The sequence below is a fragment of the Hypomesus transpacificus genome, chromosome 3, assembly GCF_021917145.1.
Source record: "Hypomesus transpacificus isolate Combined female chromosome 3, fHypTra1, whole genome shotgun sequence".
In the NCBI taxonomy this organism is placed as follows: domain Eukaryota; kingdom Metazoa; phylum Chordata; class Actinopteri; order Osmeriformes; family Osmeridae; genus Hypomesus; species Hypomesus transpacificus.
The window spans coordinates 1,303,545-1,330,650 of record NC_061062.1 but is presented as its reverse complement, the minus strand read 5'-3'; the positions used below and the strand labels follow the sequence as shown (position 1 = coordinate 1,330,650).

The following is a 27,106-nucleotide window of genomic DNA, read 5'->3' as shown; positions in this document are numbered from 1 at the left end:
TTTTTTTAGGCCTTGGCCTAGTGTTATGGTACAAATATTGAATAAATATTTTCCATATAATGTGTGTGTGTGTGTAGTGATGTGGTCAGGTGTAGAGAAGACAGACTTTGACACAGTCCTCACCCCCTCACCCCTACACTGGCAGCACTGTCTGCTGCTGACTGGTGAGACTGTGACCTAAATGTTGGCAGAGCCGTCCTCCCATTGCGCTCCACGAAGACACTCCATCTGTCAGGGGGAAGATGTGTGTGACTGGGAGGCAGAAATGAAAAATTCATACCGAAGTGGGGAGCGTTCATGCATGACGTGGTTCAGTGAAGGCTCACTGTGTGCAGTGTAGAGCAGCGATGTCAAGGCTCACTGTGTGCAGTGTAGAGCAGCGATGTCAAGGCTCACTGTGTGTAGTGTAGAGCAGCAATGTCAAGGCTCACTGTGTGCAGTGTAGAGCAGCGATGTCAAGGCTCACTGTGTGCAGTGTAGAGCAGCAATGTCAAGGCTCACTGTGTGCAGTGTAGAGCAGCGATGTCAAGGCTCACTGTGTGCAGTGTAGAGCAGCGATGTGCAGTGTAGAGCAGCGATGTGCAGTGTAGAGCAGCGATGTGCAGTGTAGAGCAGCAATGTCTATCATCACAAGTCACACTCATTGCAGCGGCGTGTCCAAAGTGTATTTAATATTAACTTACTAAATGTATGTAGATTGAATAAGCCTCTAGCCATCTATGAAAGGTTAATACTTTATTTCCTAGTATTCAGTGTTGTGGTTACATGTGTAACCTGGATCTACGTTGGGTGCTTTACAGAGATCCCAGGACAGCGTGCTGAGAGACTCCCCTGTGGCCCAGACTCAGACAAGGAGCAGAAATGGGTCAGTAGGCTTCTTGTATCTCAGCACAGGACTCTTGGAACAGAGAATTCTGCTTGTTTGTTTATACCTCCACATTGACCTAAATCCAATATCAAAACAACAGCACTACCTTCAACCCAATAATTGTAGCCATTGAAATCCTCCTGTTCCAGTTGTCAGCCACTGCAGAAGCAGGGCTCTGTTCTGAAGAGTCCTGCCAGGTTTAGTGAGCGTAAGGGAAGAGTAATTGTTGGTGAAGCCTCGCTTCCAGACTGCAGAGCTGTCAGGTAGACCATCCCGTCCAGAGAAGGTTCCAGTAGATGAATTTGACTGTGTAGCATCCTTGGGCATCAGCACAGGACAGACACAGCCAGCTGGGAATCTACACAAGATGCACACTGGCAACTACACAAATACTGTTCCCGCAAGAAATCATTTCATCAATGATGCTAGCACACAAATTTGAGTTTTATCAATGTATATGAACATATGAGCTGCAACTGGGCCTTTGTTAACTGTTTTGTTAACCCTAACATTTTGTAGATCTATACTGTGGGACTGAGTTCATGTCCAAACTGAACAGGAACCATGTTTGATGTTCCCTAAAGCGCTTTGGGGGTAGTCTGGGAAGCAGGGTACTGACTGTGCCAGATCCCAGCTCGAGGTTGGCAGGAAGACCTGGTTCAAACCCTGTCTGTTCTCACACCGCTAGTTAATTACACTGTACTCATTGATCACATCTGTTTGGCCCCCACCGCATTCTGTACAGTACATGTTTTGTGCATTATTTGGTCGTGGCACCTGCTAAAAGAATTCAAATGGAAAATGGATTGTAACCTCTTTATTTTGCCTGTAAATAAACTCCCAGTTAGCAGCACTATCCCAGAAGTCAGTAACATCTGTACAATAACTTGTACAGGCAGACAGGTAAAGGAATGCTTTATTAAAGTCTGAAAGTGTTATGAAATTCTACCTTTTTGGTAGTAGACAACTGTGGTTTTACTGCTTAAATGAAAGTGGACAACGTCAATTTTACAAGCAAATGAAATGTTATTGGACTTTTAAAATGTCTAAACTTGACTAAACCTCCGCCCGAGTGTTGACTTGATAAGTCAATACCAAGGAAGGTATGAAACTACAGCACACATACAAAACTCTGACATGATTGTTGTAAAACTGTCACTTTGCACCAAGTGAAAATATCCAAGTACCCCTTAAAATAGAAGTGGGTAAGTAAGATGTATAGAAAGATGCATACAAGTAAGATGCATACAAATGTATGTCAATACAGTGGCAAAAAGAAACTATTTACCTGCCTTGGTTTCTAAGGTGTAAGGCCTAAGAGGTCAGTGAAATGAACTTCAGTGTCTTTAAAGGTAAACATCTGCTTCTCACTGCCCAGGTAAACAGCTGCTTTTCACTGCCCAGGTAAACATCTGCTTTTCACTGCCCAGGTAAACATCTGCTTTTCACTGCCCAGGTAAACATCTGCTTTTCACTTTTTTTCTTTTCCTACTTAACTATATCCGACGAGTGTCTTAATTCTCTGGACATTCACATCACTCATGCTGTAGAAAGTACAATGATTATGGATTCATCCCAAATTCAATCATTAAATACATGTAAATAGCAGAACATGCTAACATCCTTGTATGTGGTAAATGTACATACAACTCATGTCATGGTTATATGGAAAATGAGATAAATAGCAGTTTGCTCAAATGTAATACGGTAAGAAACATTTAAAAGTTGTCACTGTGTTATCTCGTCATTAAAACGTTTGTAAAAGGCACAATGGCAGTGGTTAGTTACTAGTCACTACAAAAGCATTAACTGTCCAGCAGAGCTAAAGATTAAATGTATATACACCTCTACATACTACACGGTCACACAGATTACCCACAATTCTCACAGGAACATCTAAAAGAACTGATTGAAAACATGGAAATCTATGATATAATCTATATATCTATGATATAATCTATGATATGTCTAATTGCACATTTAGGCTGTGGTATCCTAACCTAGTTTGAGACATGAGCCAGATTTCACATTGCATATTGACAAAACCCTGCATATTCATTTTGAAATATGACTGAAATACCTGTTTGACCTTTTGGAATTTAAAAATGCTGCCATCACCACCCATCAAGTTTGTGGTAACAAAAATCCACAGCACAATTGAATGTTTTGGAATTGTGTCTGCCCAAACTACTCTGCTACAGTAGGCCTTCAGCTTTTAGCCAGCAAACATTGCCATGACTGTATGGTCATTCAAATGGGACAGGTCCAAAGGCGTTTGTCCGTAACAAGCGCTTGGCAGACTTCAGAAATTGTCCTGCTCATACTCTAATTTGATATCCATTCATGTCTGAAGACGGCTTCGGATCTAGAACCTTCTTCTCTCCGGATGGACTAGAGGAAACAAAACAAAACCAGTTATGACGTCTCATGTGACCCATGTGTGACTCCCTCCAGTCCTAAACCACGAGACAGCACCACTGTTGCGCTAACACTAACAAATCAGATTTTTTTCACAGTCTACACTATTTCTAAAATATCCATAAACAGACTTGAACATTGACCTAATACAATTCCCAGTGTAGAGGAAACAAGCTCTCAGCTGGTTCTGTTACCTCTAGATATCTGTCGGTGACTGCAGTGTTACCGTATCTCTTAGGGATACACATTTAGAAAAGAAACCCCATAAGGGTTTTGATTTTAAAATTTGCAATACTGTTTAACCGATAGTATTAGCCGGTAAACATTCGTGTTGGCGGTAAATGTTACTCGGTTGATTATGAGCACCCCCCCGTACCCTCGTATCTGTAGATATGTGAGTGCAGTGTGTGTGAATGCAGTGTGTGTGAGTGCAGTGTGTGTGACTGGAGTGTGTGTTACCGTCTCTCGACGCGGCTGTTCCTGCGCATGGGGCTTCCGGGGCCCCGCAGGGGGGAACCCGTGTCCTTCTTCCTGTCTTTGGTGGGAGAGGGGGGAGCAGCCTTCCCAATCTGCAACACACAACAACAGCTTTCTCACACCTCCTGGATAGAACATGGTGGGGGACAGTAGTCACACACACACATTCAGACACACACACACATTCAGACACACACACACATTCAGATACACACACACATTCAGACACACACACACACATTCAGATACACACACACATTCAGACACACACAAACATTCAGACACACACACACACATGCAGACACACACACCCAGACACACACACATGCAGACACACACACAGACAGACATCAGCCTTTAATTACTTATAGGGGCACTAAAGGGAGTTCCATTATGGTAGGACGCAAATGTGCTGAAGGATGCAGTGTTAAGCTGATGGTGGAACCCTCCTCATCTGTAATGTGATTGTGTGTCCAGTCATGGTGCACAAGCTCTCTCCATAAAACCTCAGCCATTGATCGATGGAACCAGCCACGTGTGACGCACTATGAAGCAGCGCTGAGGCATCAGCATTAAGATACGCATCATCACATGGCAGGATACGCATCATCAGGCGGCAGGATACGCATCATCACTCGGCAGGATACGCATCATCACTCGGCAGGATATGCATCATCACAGCTCTTCTTGTTCTTCGGGGGAGCGCCTGACTGACACAGATCGCTGGAGAGCGATGGCTCAAACAGCAGGTCAAGGCCGTGTCTCGACCCCTGCAGGGAGGTTGGAGGGAGGGGTCAGAAGCTGAGAGGGGCAGAGGACACCTCCTCCTGCCCAGGCTACCTTTCCCCTAGTGACTACCTCCAGGATCTCTAATGTAATGATGCTTGGATGCATCTCCATTATACTCGTTTATACTGGACTTTCTCTGGTAAACTGGTGTGGGCGGAAGACTCAAATCTAATCACTGGAAAACAGATTTCTCAAAAATTACAAGGTTAGAATACATAATTTCCCTGCCAATGGATCAGGCCCCCCCCTGATTCAGCCCCCCTGATTCAGCCCCCCTGAGTCAGCCCCCCTGATTCAGCCCCCCTGAGTCAGCCCCCCTGAGTCAGCCCCCCTGATTCAGCCCCCCTGATTCAGCCCCCCTGATTCTGCCCCCCTGAGTCAGCCCCCCTGAGTCAGCCCCCCTGATTCAGCCCCCCTGATTCAGCCCCCCTGATTCAGCCCCCCTGAGTCAGCCCCCCTGATTCAGCCCCCCTGAGTCAGCCCCCCTGATTCAGCCCCCCTGATTCAGCCCCCCTGAGTCAGCCCCCCTGATTCAGCCCCCCTGATTCAGCCCCCCTGATTCAGCCCCCCTGAGTCAGCCCCCCTGATTCAGCCCCCCTGATTCAGCCCCCGGTACCTTCAGCCTCATGTCCCTGGTGTGTCTCTCCAGTTCCCTCCTCAGCTCCTCAACAGACAGCTTGTCCACATCCAGAATGGAGTGCTTCCACTCGATCTGCTCCACGCTGTGGGGGTCGTGGGACACGTACTGGCCCAGCTTCACCTTGCGCAGGCTGTGCCAAAGGCCCCGGTAGGCCCCCTGGAACTCCTGCACCAGGTCCGCCAGCGAGCGGAACTCCAGGGGCTTGAACATGAGGTCGTCCCTGCGACTGATCCCCAGGGCACCAAAGCGCCCCCCACAGTGGACGCCCAGCACGATGTGGTAGAAGTGGTTCCCTGAGAAGTGAGTCTTGAAGCTGAGGGGAAAACGCTCCACGCCTGGCATGCTGTTGGTGAGGTAACTGGGCTGGGTCAAGGAAACAGCTCTTATCATACTAGACTTACACACACATATGGTGTGTATATGGTGCCTGTTCTGATATCTACTGATCTGATATTTGTAAACACAAAGTCTACTGATGTCAGGAAAACACTGTTTAATCAATAATCCTTGGCGGTCTGGTTAAGCTGGTAAACTCATGTTGTGGGCCGATCTTTAGCAGTGTTTTCACACACAGCTCAGGGCTTCCCTCCAGGCTATTTGGGTTTTCTAGACGGAACAAAGTAGTTTCCTTGAAAGCTATTTGGAAAGGCAAGTCGAGGACCTTTGCCAAAAAACACAGAAACAGTTCCTCCTCTCTTCCCCCCGTTACTACCAGCTGCCAGAACCAGACTGGTCAAAGACAAGGATACAAACACGGAAACACCTGCGCTATTAGCATTTTACAAAACTCAAAATACACTCACTGGTGGAATTTCCAAACACTACACTGACCGGTAGAATGAGCTGAAACATACAGAATGTCACATGACAAGGATACATTCCCAGGATCACAGCCTCCAGACACTTGATTGGCAGAGACTCGCGGGTCATCTCCTTAGCGATGTCCATCAACCTGTAAATAGCATGAGATGGGGACAGAGGAACACAGGTTCTGTGAGTCATGAAGAGGCGTGATGACCAGTGTTGCAAAGCCAATCTCATCAGAAGTCACTATTGGCTCTCTGACAAGTCGCTGTGCCAGTATCGACCCCTTCCCCTCTGGTCACACAACGTGGAAATAATTTCCTTTCTGCAGCACTGTCGACGACATGCAAGACCTCCCAAACGCAGCTGACACATGAGAATTCAGCCGAGTGCAGCTGAACGAGAGGAAAGCATCACAAGCATGTGCAGGCTAAACAGATCTGTGATATCTGTTCCTTAGCCAAAGCTCTGGGGTGCAAGACAAATATCCTGTTTCCCCTCGCCTGTACAATCAGCAGGAGAGGCCAGACTATCAGCTGCCTGTCTGCGGCAGCTGATAGGAGCCTGGCCCTGGAGGAGCCTGACCCCTGGAGGAGCCTGACCCCTGGAGGAGCCTGACCCCTGGAGGAGCCTGACCCCTGGAGGAGCCTGGCCCTGGAGGAGCCTGGCCCTGGAGGAGCCTGACCCCTGGAGGAGGCTGACCCCTGGAGGAGGCTGACCCCTGGAGGAGCCTGACCCCTGGAGGAGCCCAGCCCCTGGAGGAGCCCAGGCCCTGGAGGAGCCTGACCCCTGGAGGAGCCTGACCCCTGGAGGAGCCTGACCCCTGGAGGAGCCCGGCCCCTCTCACCCTCCGCGCTAGTCATCTGCTCTGTTGACATTTACAGCGCTGCTTTACACAAGATAGTCTACCCCACAAGCGTCAAAGAGTGACCTGAAAAAAAAAGGTTTGAAATCTCAGAAGGAAGTTTAAAAACGGCAGCTTACGCAGTGAGAGGACGGCTCTTTTTTATTTCATAAAACTGTGTTCCAGTGTGATTGTACCTGTGGGGTTCTGTTAAGGACAAACACCAAATACCAGAGAGAAAGGGGAACTAGCTACGGTTCTTTCACAACACACATACCAGTATACTTTGGAGACTTGAGGACCACTGTGAGTGCTTTTTTTTTCTATTCATATTCTTTGCCATGAATAATTGATCATCATGTTGCACTGAGTCATGATGAAATGGTTTAAATAGCATGGCCTGAACAGACTACTCACCCACATGAAACTGTGTTAAAAAGGCCAGCCAAGATGGCAGGCTTCATGAGAAGGGCATCTTAGTGGCCATTAAAATGTTATGTAGCATAGCTACTCTTTGTGCCCTATGTCCATAAATTAAATCAGCTTGAATGCTGATTATGCATTATGCATGTTGCTTAATGTAGTACATTATGGAGAGCATGGCTGACAAATAATTATTTACACTGACCCATGCTTGATTCTATCCCACATATTCCACCCCTCAAAAAAAAAAAAGTATGCACTTAAACATCTCTGGACATCTTTTAATTTTAACAAAACTTTCCATCCTAAAACCAGACTCCATATAATCAGGCTCCATATGGTACACTTGATCAAACATTCCCAGGCCCTTTGACTAGTCATCAGCTATGTCCTGATCTTGGAGAAAGTTAACATCTGGTTGAACCATTCCAGGCAAAAGGATACTGCAAGTCCCTGATGTATTTTTGTATGCCTTCCAGGCGCTGTGGGATACTGGTGGTTGGTTGGTATGTAGGCACACTCGGTATGGGAATCTATGGGGCAGAAAACACACTTAGACAGCAGCACTGCACAATCAGTATATTGACATCAGCTGGTGAACGGCCTCTTGTTAAACCCCTCAGCTTCCTTTTCTAAGTTAAACTGTCCACAGACTATTCCTCACAAGGCGGGTATTAATTGAACGTACAAGGGCGTTCCGCCTGAGGACAGAGGCAGCATGTTTGGACAGTAGCGGTAAATCTACTGGCATGTTGTTGCTGTTTGCCTCCTGCAGTGACCAGCAACAACATGCCAACAACACTGTGATGATCTGATTTGTAGAAAAAATCTGAAAAAATACAGTCAAGAGCGCAACGTCTCACAACAAAAACAAATCATTGCTGGAATAAAACGCGGGTCTCTTGGTTGTCCTAGCTAGACACACAACATTAATCAGGTTTACTGTAGTTCCTGCAACCATGTGAGAAATAACACCTCCACAACTGCCGTTAGGTGTTAACGGCTGAGCGGTTTAGGGGTATCTTGAGGGTTATTACAGAGTCAATTCAAATAATCCTGCATTGTCAGCAGTCTTCGCCTGACATTCAGGGCCCTGTGTATCTGATTTAAATTAACGGGACAATCTACTGCTTCCCACAGGATGGTTCTATATGTTGCAGAGGAAATGAAGGGATCGAACAACATGACAGTTATTTCACTACAATTCGGCAAGTGTATGAAGATGTAGCTCTGACTGAACACAACAGGTCAGTAATGTGCTCCTACCTTGGGCAGGTCATTGCACCCCCTGATTCCTTTTCCTATATCTTCTCCATTAGGATGAATCCGGGCCACGTGCCGCCACATCCGCTCCCAAGTATCTTCCTCCACAGGCAGGCCTCCTCTGTTGACAAAAAACGGCACCCCTCCATCGCGCAAATCCTCTTCACCCTCCTCCTCCTGCTCTTCATCTCTCTCCTCCACCCCTTCGAAGCCCACTGCGCTCCTGATCATTTCCCAACAAGTGACCAAAGTCCTGTCTTGGATACTGGTGCAGCGAGGTTCAGAGATGATCGGTTCTGTAACTGCTAATCTGCTTGTTCTCAGATGTGACTCCAACAGCAGATGTAAAACTCATGACACAATGGATGCGGGGAACCTAGGTTTTGTCTCTCTGTGTCCAAAATGAAAATATCCCACAGAGAAAAATAATAGGCAAACGCAATTTTATGAAAGTAAGCTATAGTAATTCTGCCAAACAGAAATGTGGTAACTTTGTCCTAAAACTAAAAAGCAGAAGGGAATCTGAAAGTTTCAAGAGCTTTTACGCAATATAGAGAACCTATACAGATTCTGCACCATTAAAACCTCTAATTGGGTCTTGTTGAGAAAAATCAGTTGTAGACCACTAGGCAATATTTAAACCCAGGTATTATTAGCTAAAGCTCCGTGCATGACAATTCGCCGAATTCAACTTCAGCAATGATTAAGCAGTACCGCTACTCCGGTAAATCGATTGTCCTTGCACACGAGAACATCAAATCCCTCAAAAGACTATAGCATTTAATAGACAGTGTACCATATAGCCTAGAAATCACTACAAAAACGTTTTCCCAGAGGTCATTCGCTCTACATCCAGAACACCAGGTAGGTTGTACGCGAACACATTTCCCCGACGTTCCTCGAATTTTGTAGTCTAATCACATAGCGGTCATTTTCTTGAAAAAATATTCATTGTGTCAGTCCGAGTCATTGTCCGGTTATAACGCCCAAAGCTCCGCTGAGCGCGAGCTGATCTCATGCCCACAACGGCGCTCAGACACTCCCCGATCCTTGAAAGCTGCGCATGCTCGGATCGAGCGGATTACAGTATCAGTTTAGAAATCTGTCTGGATGGTCTTCACATGATCACAAATTACACGGAGAACATGTTTGTTAAAATCACTTGACAAAACGTGTGCAAGACTTATCCGTTAACGTAACATCTACAGAACCAATTTCATAGATATCAAAATATATTTTTTTAAAGTGCTCCAGGTGTTAACATGGAAATGGCTACATTCTGTGTATATGACCTTTGATGCCAAAACAAAACGCTGACATGCAAAAATGTATTACAGCAATTAATCATAGCCACACCATAAACAGGAGACTTTAAATGCATCAATCCAGGCTTATTTATTCATTTTCACACATTGAAAGGTGGAATGTATTTGCACTGCAATACATAATCATAAACTGGTAAAACAGATGAACCAGCAGTTCTCTTCATGAATGCAACGTCCTCCACCGCCCTCCCTCCACCTCCACCAACACCCCTCATGACAAAAAAACTCAATATTACAGCAAAAGTATTACTCAAAAGTCCAAGAACCAAGTTTGAACCAATAAAACCTATGGCTCAAGTTATATTACAACTGGACCTCCGAGTCCATTTCTCACTCCATCACCCATCAACGTTAGAATCTCGGAGCGCCATAGTCATCTGGCATCCTTTCGATGTTGTACCTGTACAGCAACAACAAGACAAACACGTACTTCAGGACACTTTCAACACACGTTATGGAGCCAATGTGAATAGATTAAACTCTGTCCTCAAGTATAAATACAATCCACCCGCGCCAGAGACAAGCTAGTTTTCTGCTGGCACAACTGGTTAGTAGTCGCGCTTGCGGGTCAGAGGGCTCGAGTTTGAGTACCAATGAGGGGGAAAGCAAACTGAGTGGCAGCGCGATTCCAACTGTTAACACACACCTAGAGTGTGAGTCCACCAAGCATTTTCTGACCTGTGGTTTGAGATGTACATGATCGGTACACCTGGAATCTTCCGGATCCTCCTCTTCAGGTCTCTGTCTACGGTGGCCAAAATGTAGCACTTGTGCTGTGATGGAAAAATACAAATTAGTTAAGAGGTTCTCTCCAGAGAAACACGACAACTCAGTGCTGTGTGTATTTTGTGCAGCTGTTGTAGAGGTGTATCACCTGTGTTACTCTTTGGACCAGGCAGTCGTCAGCGTATGTTCCTTTATGTGTGCAGGGAAGTCGCTCGAAACGAGTATCTTTCGCTATTCTACAAACGTGAAACATGGATGAATAAGGTTATTGCAGTGTATTAACATTGCAGTTGCACTAGGGGAAGGATAACCATGGTAACGATTAGCAATACTACACATACAAGAACAAGTAACACAATGATTTTTGTGTATGTATTTAAAAGGGGTAGTTCTACCTCAGAGCAACTCGATATTTCATCCCAAGTTTCTCTATCTCAGCCATGACACAGTCTGTAATACAGGGGATACCTGCGCAACAGATAACAGGATAGATGCAGTCATTAGGGCTCCAACATGACTTGTTGCTTACAGTAACAGTGATGCATCCATGATGTTTACTCACATTTTGCATACAGGCAGTCCATCATAGACTGCACTATGTCCAGTTTGGCCTTGATGGAGAAGTTTATGAAATTAGTATCGACCAGGATGTGATATGGGGGCCCGAGCTGTGTGTTATACTGGAAGAACAGGCATGAAGGATATTTTAGCCTGTGGAGATACGAAATTAAAAATTAAAATGTGAATAGAAAAGACAGCAACAAATCAATTGTCTGGGGTTTAATTTCATGTATCCGGCCATTTTATAACTCTTACACTTCTTTTTCCTTGATTGCTGATGGATCTTTTTTTACCATTTCCTTTGGTTTGGCACGATCCTTCTGTTTTCTTAGAAAAACATAATTTACACATTACATTGAGACATCACATCTAATTTAGTAAATAGATACTACGTATCATTTACCACATACTCACATTCTATGGTCTTTTAAACTGATCATTCTCTTCATAGAAGCAAACTTCTTAGTCTTCTGTTTCCCCTATATCAAACGAAGAAGACACATTTCAAGTTGTTAACTAAATAATCTAGCTAGGCTAAGTAGTGTACCTTCCACCATGCAATTTAGCCTAGCTAGCTAGTTCTAGCTAAACAACATAACAAAACAACAAAGACAAGCGCGACTACCCAAACATCCTTCAGGTACAAAGATTTCAACTATTCTATTTTCTGAAATATTAATCAAGTTGCGATTTACCATGTTTTAAGATCCAAAACTAGTTTTCAGCTGTTTATGTGGCTCGCTGCAGTCCTCGTGCGACAGCTCTTGCAACACGAATCATTCGTCATCAACGCCAGCCGTCTGCACCATTTTCCGGTTGTGGAAAAAAGACAAGTTCCGGTTGCTATGGGTGCTATCATGAAGCTAAGAAGCTGAGGTAAGGATATTATTCTCGTTAAGAGACATTTAGCTAAATTGTATTGTCAGAAGGCGTGTGGATATCTTGCTAAAGTGGTGCTATTGTGTTGATAAGTTTCTTGCACGCTTTATCACTGTACCAACAGTATGTGTCCTGCTAAACCATCATGTGTTATGCCCTGACATTGTCATCTCGCTGAGGTAGATAGCTCAGTAGCTAGTAGTAGCTATCTATCTAACCTAGTTACTCTAGTCTCTAGTCTAGACAAGTCACACAATGCAGCTGAATTCATGGTGTTACATTTTGTTGGTGTTATATTAAGGTCATTTCCAGATTCTCCTTTCAAGATTCTCTTGTTTAGCCCGACACCGAGCTTATCTAACTAAACGGAAGGCTACAGTACTTTGTTTTCTGTGCTAGAATTTTGAAATGAAACTATATTGCTACTGACTATATTTTTGCTGATGTAGCTTGCTTGAAAGGGAGTGCTATTTACTAGCGTGCGTAGCTATCTAGAGAGACATGTTACAACCCAACACTTTGGTAAATGCAAATATCTATCAGTTGGCTTGCTATATCATTGTTTGTGCTATGTAATTTAGATGGCAAATAGGCTCAAGCTAGGTAGCTAATCTAGTGTCTCATTTTAATAAGTGCCAGCGTTCGCTAGGTAGTAGCTAGCTAACCTTGTTTACTGTGGTGCTATGTATGCCTCAACGTCAGTATTTTTTTTAATTGAAAATGAATTACGTTTGTAATGGGCCTGGCTTTTCATAATTGCATATTGCATAGATAACGTTGACAAGAAAGTTAGATAGTGTAGGCCTTCAGTGTAATGGGAACTTTTGACCAGGTCGTTCATGCATATTTAATTATTTGGGAACGATACTGTACGTGCTGTCCCGTCACCCAACACGCCTCCAGTGTTCGTTTTAGGTTTTTTTTGCTTGACGGTAGCTTGACATTCTGTTAAGTTAAAGAGTACAGTGAAAACCGCATTTTTAATTAAATATTATTGTCTGTTCATGTGTAGACAATTAAGCGAACAGTATTCGAGACTTCTGGAGTTGGCACCTTGAAACCGATCGAGTCCTTTAGTGAAGAGCGGCGTTTTCTGGGAAAGCGACGGAATCATAGTCTTGCCTGAAGATGGTCTGATGGACCGCCGTTTCCTGCTGACCTTTCTCTTCTGCTCTGCATCGTGGATCTTCTTCTGGGAAGTGCGCTGGAAGAAAGGAAAAGAGAGTCAAATTGAAGGATGGCTTCAAGGGCACAACCTCTCAGAATACAGACACTTATTTGAAGGTCGGTTCCTATACGGCAATTTATTCGATCAGCTACCTAATCAATGCGTGCAGTAACAGTGAAGTATGAGACAATTGAACTGTGAGTGAGTGAATCCCCGTGAAATTACATCCAGGGTCAGTCAGTTATAAACACACCAAATAAGAAATGTACAATCTACTTACACATTTAAGATGTGTAGTGATCTCATTTAGCCAGGCTGCTGTGACTGACAGCCGTGTGTGTGCGTGTGCCCAGATGTGCAGACCCTGGAGGAGCTGATCCTGACAGCGCTAAGCCGTCTGGAGGAGGAGGTGAAGGAGGCCGGGCGCTGGAGCGAGCTGGCCCAGGCTCACATCCACCTGCTCAGAGACTTTGCCTTCCAGGAGTGGCTCTGCTCTCAGAACCTGGAGCATTACTACCACACGTAAGGTGGCCAGGACTCTCGCCCGGCCTGACTCTCATCAGCCTGACTCTCATCAGCCTGACTCTCATCAGCCTGACTCTTCCCCGGCCTTCATGTTCAGCAGTGGTTTCTCGTCCCCGGTCCTCCAAGGACCCCCTTGCGTATTTTTCGATGTTCCCCTGTTCCAACACACCTGGTCGTTACCAGGCTTCTGCTGAGCTTGATAACGACCCATTCATTTGAATCAGGTGTGTTGGAGCAATGAAACATCTGAAACATTCAGGGCAGAGGGGTCTCTGAGGACCAGGGTTGAGAACCACTGAAATGCTGTTTGCTGAGGCTTGGTGTGTAACCGTTAGGTCTGCAGGAGACATGCTGCTGTGCTGTGTTTGCTCTTAGTCCAGCAGAGGGCAGCATCGCTGTTCCCCGCTCTCTGTGCTTGGTGACATTGAGCTGAGAAGACTGCAGTGTTTCCGAGGGTTGCTGCAGTCATCACTGTTCTTTAAGGGCTGTTACACATGGTAGCCTGTCTGCAGAGCTGCAGATGTGAGGGTTTTGCTGGCCCTGCGGAATGCTCTAGTGTTCCTGCGTTGACTCGCAGAGTCGTGTTTTAAGTTTATGCTTCAGTTTGGAGGTAAACAAAATGTAAAAAGGTCACTATGGTTTATGTCGTTGACAGTAACTACATCGCATGAACTGTGGGCATCTTTGTTTATTTAGGTTGTCAAACCAAGTACCTATTATTAGCATTCATCAAAGACCATAAAACATAGAAGGTCATAGGAGACCGCAATTGGCATAGTGATTCAATCAAATACTAAGAGTCATAGTTATAAATCATCGACATCAACATTTGATCTTGTGTAAACACTATCTTAATGTCAGACAGTGGTTCTAATAGCCACTGCAGCTGTTAAACGTTTTACCTCCCAGAGAAGCATCTGGAACATCTAGGCTCAGTTTCCCAGACATAGGTTTTAGTCAAGGACTAGGCTTACTCAGTTTCAATTTTCATCTTCATAAAATGTTTCTCTTACTTGAAGACTAGGCTTTATCCATGTCTGAGAAACAGGGCATAGTGTCATCTGAAGCACCCATCTCTCAATGGAAGAGAAGGGGGTCACATGGAAGAGAAGGGGGTCACATGGAAGAGAAGGGGGTCACATGGAAGAGAAGGGGGTCACATGGAAGAGAAGGGGGTCACTCTTTTTCCCGGTCCAGCTTGCTGTTTACACAACCTCAAAGCTGTTCGTAGAGGTTATCCCTGTGCAGATTAGGATACGAAACGACTGTTTCCTTTTTATGTGTGAACATGTCTTTGACTGTGAATCGACCTCAGTTGAAACCAACCTCCTCTGTGCCAGTGAGACCACTGGCTTGTTAAAGTAGATCAATTTTTATTATATAATTTTGCTACAATCTTTTTTTTTTGTGGTCCAAATGCAGACTGAGGAAGCTGGGTTGTATGAATCTGGATGATTTAGCCCAGTTCGACAGTCAGCTGCAGCTGTCGCTGGCTGCGTGGGGGTATTACTACGAAGATTACATCAAACTGTCCACCGGCGTCAAGGTCCTCCAGACCTCCAGGGGGAGCCGTGACCAGGACTACGAGATCCAGCTGGTGCACAGCCTAGCACAGAGGCGTCTGAATGAGAAGTGGTCGATCGGTGAGTGCCTGAAAGTGGACGGTTTACTGGTTGCTTGAAGAGACGGTGAGAGATAAGGACCCGTTACGTGTGTAGAGTTAAACACCAGGACTGGAGGCAGGTAAACTGTCAACACTGGTGGCTCTCTCTGAAAGGAACGCAGCATTTTCCTTACAGGCTACATTCCAGCGTAGACGCTGATAAGTGGTTCCATATTAGATTGTGTAATGGCTTTTGTGAGCTAAATTTCCATTTGAAGTGTCTGTTGAGTGGCCTGCTACTTGACCAGACAGAAAGATAAGTTCTTTATTTGTTCCGGAAACTTTGTGTGACCTGCCAGTAGCATTTAGCTAGTTCAGAAAAACATGGGTCATCCTGGGTGCAAAGTCCAACATTGGTAGCATATTGGCTAACATTTTACTTTAAATGCACCGTGTTATAGTGAAAACATCAACACTGAAATGAACTGAAAGTGAAACATGTTATTTATGTTCTTAACCACAGACTGTGATCTGATCGTTAACTGTGTCTGTCTTCATCCGTTTCAGCCGGAGCTCTTATATTTGGCTGTACTGTGGCGCTGTGCTTTCTGATAAGGGACCTCATGTTTTACGTGATTGGTGAGTTTACTCAGTGGAATGGTTTCCTGTTGGGCTGCACCAGCCGCTTGTACTGGCAGCCAAGTGCAGCATGTCTTTCAGGGTGCTGACTTAGATTCTTTGCGCGTCATGTTGCAAAAATAATACTTCCTCATCTTTAGTCTGTAGTCTTTAGTCTGTTCTTGAGTTTTCCTTCTCTCAAGTAGCTAACCCGTCAGATCTTAGAGGCAGTTCCAGTAAGTCATCTTGAATGCCGTGTTGTCTCTGTGGAGTTCCCAGCATGCTCTCTGCCTCTCTCTCTCTGGCAGGTGGAATTACTGTTTCCATCATAGCGTTCGTCTTCACCATCAAGTTCCTCTGTGAGCTCGCCGCCCGTGTGGTCAGCTTCCTGCAGAATGAGGACCCAGGGCGCCGTGGAGACCGAAGCATCTACGACTATGTCCGGGGAAACTACCTGGACCCCCGCTCCTGCAGGGTGTCCTGGGACTGGAAGGACCCGCAGGAAGTTGGCCAGACCATGAGCTTCCGTGTTCAGGTGAGACGGACCACACCTGTCTCTGCACCATCCATCACCAGCCACCCTGCAGCATTTACACTGCCTGTAATTCAGGGATGGATGGTGCAGAGCTTGATGGATGGGGCAGGGTTGGATGGATGGGGCAGGGTTGGATGGATGGGGCAGGGTTGGATGGGTCTCCAAACATGAGGGACTGTCATAAGAGTCAGAGCACATCTGGTTTACAGTTGTCTGCTTCCTGCCCCGCTGCTGTGAAGCCTTTCTGACCCTGCATGCCCTGCCCCCCCCCCAGCTCTTCTACAAGAACGGCCAGCCCTTCCCCGCCCACAGGCCGGTGGGGCTGAAGGTGAACATCACCCATGTGGAGCTGGCCCTGGACATCCCCGTCACCCAGGAAGTCCTGCAGGAGCCCGAGGCCAACGTGGTAAAGGTGGCCTTCACCGTCCGCAAGGCCGGCCGCTACGAGGTGGCCATCAAGCTGGGAGGCCTCAACGTGGCCTACAGCCCTTACAACAAGATCTTCCAGCCAGGTATGAGGAGAGCGATTCTACGGTTGTAAAATATCTACTAGTTTGTCTTTTATTGGAAATCCATCTGTGTGGTAACGTGGCTCTGGCTGTCAGCTGTTTCAAGTCACACCTACACACCCCTGATGTTGTTTAGTCTGCTAAACAATCATCCAATCAGTCTCCTTCCTCAGAATTACTGGGTTGAGACTCTCCTCAACCCTGGTCCTCCTATCAGGCTCCTCCTTCTCCCCCCCGTCAGCGTTGACTCTCTGCTGGTCCTCCAGGTACCGTGGTCCCTTCCAAGACCAAGATAGCGTACCACTTCTCCACCCTGCTCCTGACCAGCGGGCAGCAGCACGTGCTGCAGATCGAGCCCAGAGACGAGTACGGGAACCCCACCAGCTCCTCCACCTCCCTCTCAGATGAGCTCCACTACACCGTGCACATCCACTCGGTAGGAGCAACACACCACTACACACAAACACACCCACGCACGCACCACACACACCATCTGGCTGACTACAGCGCTATATCACTGGCACGCTGAGATGTATCCTTCATTTACATAGCAGATGGTTTTATCCAAAGCAGCAATACAAAGGAGTATTCAAACCTGCAACCTATCATTCTGCAGTGCTCTAACCACTGAGCTGTGTGTGTGTGTGTGTTTCCAGCTGGGCACGGTGGACGAGGACAGCCTGGAGGACTGCTACAGCCAGACGCTGTCGTCCAACAAGCTGCTGTGTCAGGTGCTGCTGAAGCTCACCCTGCAGAGGAGGGGTTGTTACCGCGCACGCGTCTCCTACCAGGACCAGCTGCTTAGCAACGGAGAGTTCGACATCATCGTCCTCAGCGGTTAGTGTGTCACAGGACTAGAGATGTCATTGCCCTTTGTTTGTTAATCTAGAAATGGCAGTAATTGCGCCCCGGTGTTTCCGCTATATTCATCACTGCCGCCGCTGCTTTAGAACTGTATGAAATGTCCTGAAGTTGCAACAGGACGACTGCGGGAGCTGTTCATTCCACGGAACTCAAACTAACGGTCTTCAATGACGTCAATCACTCGCAAAGGCATGACAACCAAATAAGCAGCGAATTTGTGCCCGCTCAGTCAGGCAGTGACAAACAGCGCAGAGGATGTTAGAAGCTACGTTTCAGTACCGAAGAAGCTGCAACTAGCTAACGTTAAGTTAGATACATTTGACCATTAAAATGAACTTTCCTAATGCCTTAATCATTGATGTCTTTGGCCAACTAATAACTGTAACTGTACTTAGGTAAATTTTTCTGGTATCAGTACTTTATTTCACTTGACATTTTTCTGACAACTTTTAAAATGTTCTACACAAATATCTGTACTTTCTACTTCTTACATTTTCCAGCCTGGCTTGTTACAGTTTTCATCTGTATTTGGTGGCATGATCAATATTATTTCTTGTCATTGCGCACCTTTTTTAATTTCCTGGCTATCACACACAACAAACGTAACAGTCTACAAAGCAAGACTATGGAGCCATTAAGCAAGGCATAAGGCAACTGGAAGAATATTTTCCCCAAAAAGTTTTGTGTGTGTGAACATTTAAAAAAAAAAATTTTTTTTGAAAGTTTAAAAATTATCTTCCCAAAAAAGTTGAAAGGTTGAAAAAATATTTGTTTAAAAATGAGATAAACATGCTGAATCGTGCCAGATCTCTTTATGTCCACGGTGAACTCTTTGCTTGGTTGAAGCAGTAGCCTATTGTCTAACACTTTACTTCCCGTTTGAACCCCGACACCCACAGAGAACGAGAAGAACTGTGTGGAGAAGAACGTGTCCACTCCAGGGATTAGCATCTACTTTGAGGCCTACCTGTACAGCAGCGGGGCCTACAGCTCCTCCTGGCAGCTGCCCGCCTCCTCGCTGCTGGGCCCCCAGAGACGGCCCTCCATGGGGGACGAAGAGGACGAGCATGACTCCCCCGTGGAGGGGCAGCCGGAGAAGGTCAAGAAGCCCAAAAAAGTCTACTGCTACATATCGCCAAAGGTACCTGAAGAGAGGGGGGAAGAACCAGGAGGATTGGTGCATGTTGTAGATGTTTCTCTGCTCCCATACAGACCTGATTCAGATGTTTTCAGAGTAATCCGAATATTCGATATCAGGCCTCTGCAGAGCTTGACAACCACCCATTTATTTGAATCAGGTTGAAGAGCGCTGGTCTAGACAATGTTACGTCCAGTGTTTCTTTTTAAGGTAGCAGTCTGTGGTGAATGGTGATAGATTTAATAACCAAGTCAATTGTTTTGTTTACACAGCAACTTTCTGTGAAGGAGTTCTACTTGAAAATTATTCCTTGGCGCCTTTTTACTTTCCGAGTGTGTCCTGGGACTAAGGTGAGCTGGAACAGAAGTGTGCTCATCTTGTTTTTAGATTTGAAATCTTGTTAGACTTGTTTTTAGTATAAATGGCTGATCAATTGACTTAGTGAATTGACTAAGTAAACAAAACATTATTTTAGTGAAATTATTTGTCAATTTAAGTGACATTTTCATACTGCACTGGCAGCCAAATGTACTTGTTTTAAGCATGAGCTAGCTCATAAAAAATTTGCACTTAAATGTGCATGTTTGCAGTGTAGTCTGTCCGGTGGTTGTGTGGGGTCCCAGTGTGTCTGAACTCTCCCCTCCCCTAGTTCTCCTACCACGGCCCTGACCCCATTCACAAGTACCTGACTCTGGTGGTGGACGATGGGATCCAGCCCCCGGTGGAGCTCAGCTGCAAAGACAGAAACATCATGGCCGCCACGTTCATCCGCTTCCTCCATAAGAACATCGGTGAGTCTGAGCTGTTTTCCAACTCACTACAGTCCTCCTGTGGCTCTGGTGTTGACCATGGTTGTGAGAGTGTGTTGGGCTGTGTTGTGTGTGTGTGTGTATTGAGAGTGTGTGTTGTTGTGTCGGGCTGTGCTGTGTATTCGTGTGTGTGTGTGTTGGGCTCAGCTGTGACGGAGTCACTGTGTCTGCAGGAGGCTCAGAGACGTTCCAGGACAAGGTGAGCTTCTTCCAGCGAGAGCTGAGAAACCTCCACTCCAAGAGGCCTCGCACCAAGACCTGCCTGAAGATCAGCAGACACACCATGCTGGACTCAGTGAGTGCTTAGCTCAGCGGCTGATTTACAAGTGCATCTTCATCAGTGCTTTTTCTTACTCTTCCCCTTCCCTCCCTCAGTCTCTGAAGGCCACAAGGAACTTCTCAGTGTCAGACTGGAGTAAGAACTTTGAGGTGGTGTTCCAGGATGAGGAGGGTACGTCCAGTGCTTGGTGAGCAGCAACACACAGAAGAGAAACAAGATGCCTCACGATGCCCTGACTGTGTGTGTGTGTGTGTTCCCCCATAGCGTTGGACTGGGGAGGCCCTCGTAGAGAATGGTTCGAGCTCATATGCAAGACCTTGTTCGATACGTCCAACCAGCTTTTCACACGCTTCAGCGACAACAACCAGGGCTTGGTAATCCTTGTTCTGTAACCCTCTGGCTCTGTGGGCTGGGGTCACTCTAACGTGTCTCTCCAGGAGGGAAGGTGTGTGAGGTAAGACTGCTCCCTCCCCCCAGGTCCACCCCAACGCAGAGCGCCCCGTCAACCTGCGCATGAAGATTTATGAGTTTGCGGGCCGCGTGGTGGGGAAGTGTCTGTATGAGTCGGCGCTGGGCGGAGCCTACAAGCAGCTGGTCCGCGCTCGCTTCACCCGCTCCTTCCTCGCACAGATCATCGGCCTCAGGATGAATTACAAGGTATGAGACACACACACACACACACTTTCTCACACACACACTCACTGAAACTACACACTGTCATACTCACCCTCTCTCACTTACACATACTCACATGCAGTGTCACATACTCACACACTCTCTCTTTCACTCACACACACTCATGTATACTGACACACACTCTCACACACGTGCCAGCCTGCTGCACCCCAGGTGAAGGTCTGGGGTTCCTCCCTGGTCTCTCCTTGTGTCTGGTTCCTTGGCTCATGTCATCATGTGAACATTCTCACGGCCAGAGGAATGAGACCTGTTTATTTCAAATCTCACCAGCCAAACCGCTGTGGTGTTCACACCGCACAAGGACCCCAGGCTTTACCCCTCGAGGTGGATGAGTCATCTCTGATTTCCACTGACTGAGATCCAATAGAAAGTGTTGATTTGAAGTCCCTTTCCCCTTTGTTTTCATTTCCATGGCAGTACTTTGAGACGGACGACCAGGAGTTCTATAAGACCAAGGTCTGCTTCATCCTAAACAACGACGTCAGCGAGATGGACCTTGTGTTCGCTGAGGAGAAGTACAGCAAGTCAGGACAGCTGGAGAGGGTGATTATATAGTCCTTACCATAACCCTATCAGACACCAGCTACCATGGTGTGAACTCTCAGGACTGAGACTAGCCTGCAGCCTCTCCCTCTCTGGTCCAACACACAGACGTGTGTGTATGTCCTGTATGTGTGTGTGTGTTCTGTGTGGGTGTTTGGCTCGAGGATTAGCATGATGTGGAGGTGTGAGATGTGCTTGGCCAGTCATGCCCTCTGCTGTTGTCCTGTAGGTGGTGGAGCTGATAGCCGGAGGAGCCCAGATTCTTGTGAACAACGAAAATAAGGTGCACTACCTGAACCTGCTGTCTCAGTACCGGCTGGCCAGCCAGGTGAGGGAGGAGGTGGAGCACTTCCTCAAAGGTAAGCACACAAACATGTCTAACAGGTACTCTGGCTGTTTAGAAACCCCAAACTGTTCCATAGGAATGCTGTGTGCTTGTCAAGTCTCTGAATAGCTGGGCCACTACACTAACAGCTGTTTCAACTGCAGGTCTGAATGAACTTGTTCCAGAGAACCTTCTGGCCATATTTGATGAGAACGAGTTGGAGGTATGTGTCATTCTGTCTTGTGAGTGAGTAGTCCTGGCCCTCAGATGTTGCTAAGTGAAGTGTTGTGGTGTGTGAGAGGATAATGTGGTGTTTGTGAGGATGTTGTGGTGTTTGTGAGGATGTTGTGGTGTTTGTGAGGATGTTGTGGTGTTTGTGAGGATGTTGTGGTGTTTGTGAGGATGTTGTGGTGTTTGTGAGGATGTTGTGGTGTTTGTGAGGATGTTGTGGTGTTTGTGAGGATGTTGTGGTGTTTGTGAGGATAATGTGGTGTTTGTGAGGATGTTGTGGTGTTTGTGAGGATGTTGTGGTGTTTGTGAGGATGTTGTGGTGTTTGTGAGGATGTTGTGGTGTTTGTGAGGATGTTGTGGTGTTTGTGAGGATGTTGAACCCGTCCTGTGTGCAGCTGCTGATGTGTGGGACTGGAGACATCAACGTTCAGGACTTCAAGACTCATGCTGTGATCGTCGGAGGCTCCTGGCACTTCAGAGAGAAGGTAGCAACCTCACCACATGCTCTGGTCCACACCGACATCACTTCCAATGCTTTTGGGGTTAGGGTTCAAATTACAATAAGGTTTGGGCTTAGTGGTTAGAGAACACAATCTTGAATGGTCGGAACCCAGTAGGATAGAAAATCAAACCTGTGTGTGTGTGTTCCAGGTGATGAAGTGGTTCTGGGCCGTGGTGTCCAGTTTCACCCAGGAGGAACTGGCCCGTCTGCTGCAGTTCACCACAGGCTCCTCCCAGCTACCCCCCGGAGGCTTCAACACCCTCTGCCCCTCCTTCCAGATCATCGCTGCCCCCACACACAGCACCCTGCCCACCGCACACACCTGGTGAGCCCTCACACACACACACACACACACACTCTATCTTGCTCCTGTATTCATCTCATGTATTGAGCCTGGTGTGGTATGGGCTTGTTTGTCTCCAGAGATGGCAAAAGTACACACATCCTTCACTCAAGTAGAGGTACAGATACTCATGTTTAAAATGACTCTGGTATGAGTTGAAGTACTGACTACACTTTTTCACTCAAGTTAAAGTGAATAAGTATGGGCTCTGACATATACTGTTTTTGTTATGGGAACCTTTTTTCCAACTACATATTTCCTTTTTGTTTTGTATTTTAACTTTCCCCCCCGAAAAACTATAAGCTGAAATTGTTCAGCATTTTGCTACTTTTATTTCAAAACATTTGACTCAAAAAAAATAACTTTTGAACCTGTAGTAACATTTTTGGTCTGTTTTGTGATTTTCGAATTTTATTTTTATTTTTTATATTTTGTATTTTTCACTCACATTAACAAAAAATTTCTTTATTTGTATTTTCAAAAAAACTTAAACTAAATTTAAACCTTTTAAAATTTACAAGAACAGATATTTGTGTCAAATTTGGAGTGAAAATAAAAACGTCTGAAAAATGTATTGTAAAGTACTGATACAAGAAAAATCTACTAAAGTACTTTGTTACTTCCCATCTCTGTCTGTCTCTAAGCTGCTGGACACGCTAACAGCCGTCTCTCACTGTGTGTCCTTGTCATCCCTCCCTAGTTTCAACCAGCTCTGTCTCCCCACATACGACTCCTACGAAGAGCTGCACAAGATGCTGAAGCTGGCCATCAGTGAGGGCAGCGAGGGCTTCGGCATGCTCTGAGTGTCTGGTCTACATCAGGCCTGTGTCTGATCCTGGCTGCTCTACATCAGGCCTGTCTGTCTGATCCAGACTGCTCTACATCAGGCCTGTGTCTGATCCAGACTGCTCTACATCAGGCCTGTCTGTCTGATCCAGACTGCTCTACATCAGGCCTGTCTTTCTGATCCAGACTGCTCTACATCAGGCCTGTCTGACTGATCCTGGCTGCTCTACATCAGGCCTGTCTGTCTGATCCAGACTGCTCTACATCAGGCCTGGCTGACTGATCCAGGCTGCTCTACATCAGGCCTGTCTGTCTGATCCAGACTGCTCTACATCAGGCCTGTCTGTCTGATCCAGACTGCTCTACTTCAGGCCTGTCTGTCTGATCCAGGCTGCTCTACATCAGGCCTGTCTGTCTGATCCAGGCTGCTCTACATCAGGCCTGTCTGACTGATCCAGACTGCTCTACATCAGGCTTGTCTGACTGATCCAGACTGCTCTACATCAGGCCTGTCTGACTGATCCAGACTGCTCTACATCAGGCCTGGCTGTCTGATCCAGACTGCTCTACATCAGGCCTGTCTGACTGATCCAGACTGCTCTACATCAGGCCTGGCTGTCTGATCCAGACTGCTCTACATCAGGCCTGGCTGTCTGATCCAGACTGCTCTACATCAGGCCTGTCTGTCTGATCCAGACTGCTCTATAGCTGCTTGTTCAGTTCATCCAGCAGGAGAGAGGCTCTGCCCTCACCAGCACTACAGCACACCTGGCACATCCTCTCAGACTCAACCCAACCAACCAGGATGCTCTTTCAGGTGCATTACAGGTGCATTACAGTCAGAGGGCATGACAGGAAGTCAAACAGGAAGTCCCAGAAGGTCCCAGAAGGTCCCAGAAGGTCCCAGAAGGTCCCAGAAGGTCCCAGAAGGTCCCAGAAGGTCCCAGAAGCTGCGCCTCTGTATGCTAAAAGCACTGTGTACATAAGACGTTGCTTTTGTGTCGAGTAAAAAAAACTAAAAAAAAAACTACAACAATAAAAAACATACAGAAGAAGATGAACTGGTGGGGAAAAAGAAACAAACAGCTTTGTTAGGGCTAGTCCTACTCTAGATGCTAGCGTTGCTTAGTTTTATATAGAGACAACATAGCACTAGCGCAACAGATGTACAGAGTTTAGATTTTCGCTTTATGCTTCCGTAAAGTTCCGGAAGGTTTAATCTGAAGAGAAGCCTACACAGGGTGTGGATACGCTGCTCATCCCACTGCACTGTGGCCTTAAGACATCAGGGATGGATGCTTGTTTATATCACCCTTTTATTTCAACACACTGTGTGCACATACATGTAAATAGGTTTTCATCTTCCTGCAAAGGTTCATGCCTTTTGATTTGATCATTGAAGAGAAGGGACTTGATGTGTAAATATGTCTTTTTGTTTTGGGAAGGTATACGTTTCGTATTGTTTGGGTTTGAGTTTTAGAGTTTATTGGTTTTGGTTGAAAGTATAAAGATTTCAAGGCCTCTCGAGGTTATTTTCAAATACTTTTTGTTTTTAAAGAAGCCAAGAAAATCCCCATGTTTGTTTCTGTGTTTTAACTTATTGACTCTGTGTGTTGACCCAAGCCATTGATGAATTATTGTTTATGATACTGTGTAGCCAAGCTATCATTGTTTTGTTTGTTTTTGTTAAAACCTGCCTTATTCAAACCCTTTGCCTGTGATGGTACCTGGACAGGTGTATAGCTATGGGAAGACTAGGCAGCCCTAAACTACGGTGATGTTACTGTGAAACCTTCGGCTCAGTCCCCCAGACATGGATTAAGCCTAGTCCTAGACTAAAACATTTTTCAACAGAGATCTTCACTGAATTCTTCTTAGTTGTAGGCTTAATCCCTGTCTTGGTCTGGCTGGTCGGGTGTAGGTGTGGGCAGAGACCAGAGCGATGCAGGGCTGGGCCGATGGATGAGTTCGATGTTACCAGTGTTTCTTCACAGGCTTGAAAGGGTTTACCTCAGGTCCTCCTGTCTCCTCTATGCATCCCATCACCTCCACCACACCTCCCCATCACCTCCACCACACCTCCCCATCACCTCCACCACACCTCCACCACATCTCCCCCTCACCTCCACCACACCTCCCCATCACCTCCACCACACCTCCACCACATCTCCACCACACCTCCCCCTCACCTCCACCACATCTCCACCACATCTCCCCCTCACCTCCACCACACCTCCACCACATCTCCACCTCACCTCCACCACATCTCCCCATCACCTCCACCACATCTCCACCTCACCTCCACCACACCTCCCCATCACCTCCACCACATCTCCACCTCACCTCCACCACACCTCCCCATCACCTCCACCACACAGGGAGACGTTCGCCTGTGTGCCCAGGAGCACGCCAGCGAGCTGCGTCGTGTGATAGCCCAGTTGTTTCCATGGCTCCTGTCGTAAGCCTCCTTATAACTTCATAAGACTTGAGACTGCGTGTAAAAAGTGTTTTGTTTGTATGTATGTTTTTCTGTATTTATTTTAGGCATTTGCAACGACCACGTTTGTGTTTGTCGACATAGACCTGAGAAAGCTGGAAAGTAGATAAGTTACTTTATGCAAAATAACATAGGTTTAATAATAATGAATGCCACGTTCTGTTATCCTGTTCCTGTTGGATGCAGCCTGCACTGTTACCACGATCATGTTAGCTGGAAGCTGTCACACCATCTGTGGAAAGCAACCATTTTAGCACTACAGTATTAAGAGGCACTAAGCGGTGTTGTCCAAATAACGTCTTTCCCTACGTTAACATTCACCGTGATGATTCTCCTCATGAAGCCCCACAGATCCACATGCAAGTCCACTTAACAGCTCCACCCTGACTCCTCTACTGTCACAGCTTGACAGCTAAATCTACTTCAGCCAATAAGAGATTGATCTCATGAAACCTCCCACTCGTTATTCGAACAGGTACAGGTGCCTGGTTGAGGGGCCTGCTTTTGGCTATCCAGTCAGAGCTAACACCGTTTTACGTTTGAGATACGTTAAGCTCTTCACATCTTATTTGCCTCTGAAATATGTTGATTTCAACCATGTGCATTAGGAAAAGGACAGTTTGGTAAGGTGAAGGATGAAAGGAACCGGTTTGAAGGATTTTGTGTTTAGTATTTCACTCTGGATAATATTGGAGTCAGAGTTGTAAATTATCACTTTTTAGTGATTTATACTTGGAAAGTATAAGTGATTGTTGGGGTTTATTTGGGGATTTTAATCCATGTAAATATTGTGAAATAGTTGCCTATGAGTTGGAGATGAGGGTTTTTTTTATTTGTAAAAAGGCAAAGCTTGTTGGCCGTCACTTCTGAATGTTTGGGTTCTCTGCACTGCAGATCCTTGGTTGATTATGGAAATAAAGTGATGGAAAATATTATGTCTTTTCAGTGTGAAATTCACTTACAAGGCCTGCTGCTCGATAAGATAGTTCCTCAATCAACGTGCTTCAGTCACTCATTGGTCAGGGGTTCAAAGTGTACATTTCGAGCTACATTTACGAAGGTAAGGTTTACCTAACTCACAGTAAAAGTAGCTAGTTAGGCTAGCTCTAGCTATCTA

The 27,106-nt window shown here is 46.1% G+C and overlaps 3 protein-coding genes across 8 annotated transcripts; 1 reads left to right on the top strand and 2 right to left on the bottom strand.

The window, feature by feature from the left end:
* Positions 1-1,659: 1,659 nt before the first annotated feature.
* Positions 1,660-9,565, bottom strand: vash1 (vasohibin 1). Of its 2 annotated transcripts, XM_047049692.1 has the most exons (7): positions 8,530-9,565; positions 7,708-7,796; positions 6,981-7,037; positions 6,070-6,144; positions 5,169-5,550; positions 3,746-3,855; positions 1,660-3,259 (listed from the first exon to the last, which is right to left on the bottom strand). In XM_047049692.1, the coding sequence occupies exons 1-7, from the start codon at positions 8,755-8,757 to the stop codon at positions 3,187-3,189; spliced, it is 1,014 nt and encodes a 337-aa protein (XP_046905648.1). In that variant the 5' UTR covers positions 8,758-9,565; the 3' UTR covers positions 1,660-3,186. The 2 variants fall into 2 exon arrangements, with proteins under 2 accessions (XP_046905648.1, XP_046905658.1); XM_047049702.1 differs by lacking the exons at positions 1,660-3,259; positions 3,746-3,855 and adding an exon at positions 4,046-4,533.
* Positions 9,566-9,902: 337 nt separating this feature from the next.
* fcf1 (FCF1 rRNA-processing protein) lies at positions 9,903-11,945 on the bottom strand. 2 transcript variants are annotated; one of them, XM_047050074.1, is made up of 8 exons: positions 11,834-11,945; positions 11,553-11,617; positions 11,394-11,465; positions 11,140-11,288; positions 10,973-11,045; positions 10,726-10,813; positions 10,530-10,624; positions 9,903-10,251 (listed from the first exon to the last, which is right to left on the bottom strand). In XM_047050074.1, exons 1-8 carry the CDS (start codon positions 11,834-11,836, stop codon positions 10,203-10,205), a joined length of 594 nt encoding a protein of 197 aa, XP_046906030.1. In that variant the 5' UTR covers positions 11,837-11,945; the 3' UTR covers positions 9,903-10,202. The 2 variants fall into 2 exon arrangements, with proteins under 2 accessions (XP_046906030.1, XP_046906031.1); XM_047050075.1 differs by having other exon boundaries at positions 9,909-10,251; positions 11,394-11,458; positions 11,834-11,880.
* On the top strand, positions 11,937-25,583 carry arel1 (apoptosis resistant E3 ubiquitin protein ligase 1). 4 transcript variants are annotated; one of them, XM_047047945.1, is made up of 22 exons: positions 11,937-12,014; positions 13,030-13,301; positions 13,539-13,707; positions 15,133-15,353; positions 15,881-15,952; positions 16,240-16,466; positions 16,741-16,978; positions 17,242-17,411; positions 17,632-17,812; positions 18,739-18,980; positions 19,250-19,327; positions 19,627-19,768; positions 19,960-20,081; positions 20,162-20,237; positions 20,331-20,440; positions 20,544-20,723; positions 21,180-21,305; positions 21,535-21,664; positions 21,795-21,853; positions 22,257-22,346; positions 22,513-22,688; positions 23,407-25,583. In XM_047047945.1, exons 2-22 carry the CDS (start codon positions 13,154-13,156, stop codon positions 23,507-23,509), a joined length of 3,060 nt encoding a protein of 1,019 aa, XP_046903901.1. In that variant the 5' UTR covers positions 11,937-12,014; positions 13,030-13,153; the 3' UTR covers positions 23,510-25,583. The 4 variants fall into 4 exon arrangements, with proteins under 4 accessions (XP_046903901.1, XP_046903903.1, XP_046903904.1 ...); XM_047047947.1 differs by lacking the exons at positions 11,937-12,014; positions 13,030-13,301; positions 13,539-13,707 and having other exon boundaries at positions 15,325-15,398; XM_047047948.1 differs by lacking the exons at positions 11,937-12,014; positions 13,030-13,301; positions 13,539-13,707; positions 15,133-15,353 and adding an exon at positions 15,360-15,449.
* Positions 25,584-27,106: the final 1,523 nt, after the last annotated feature.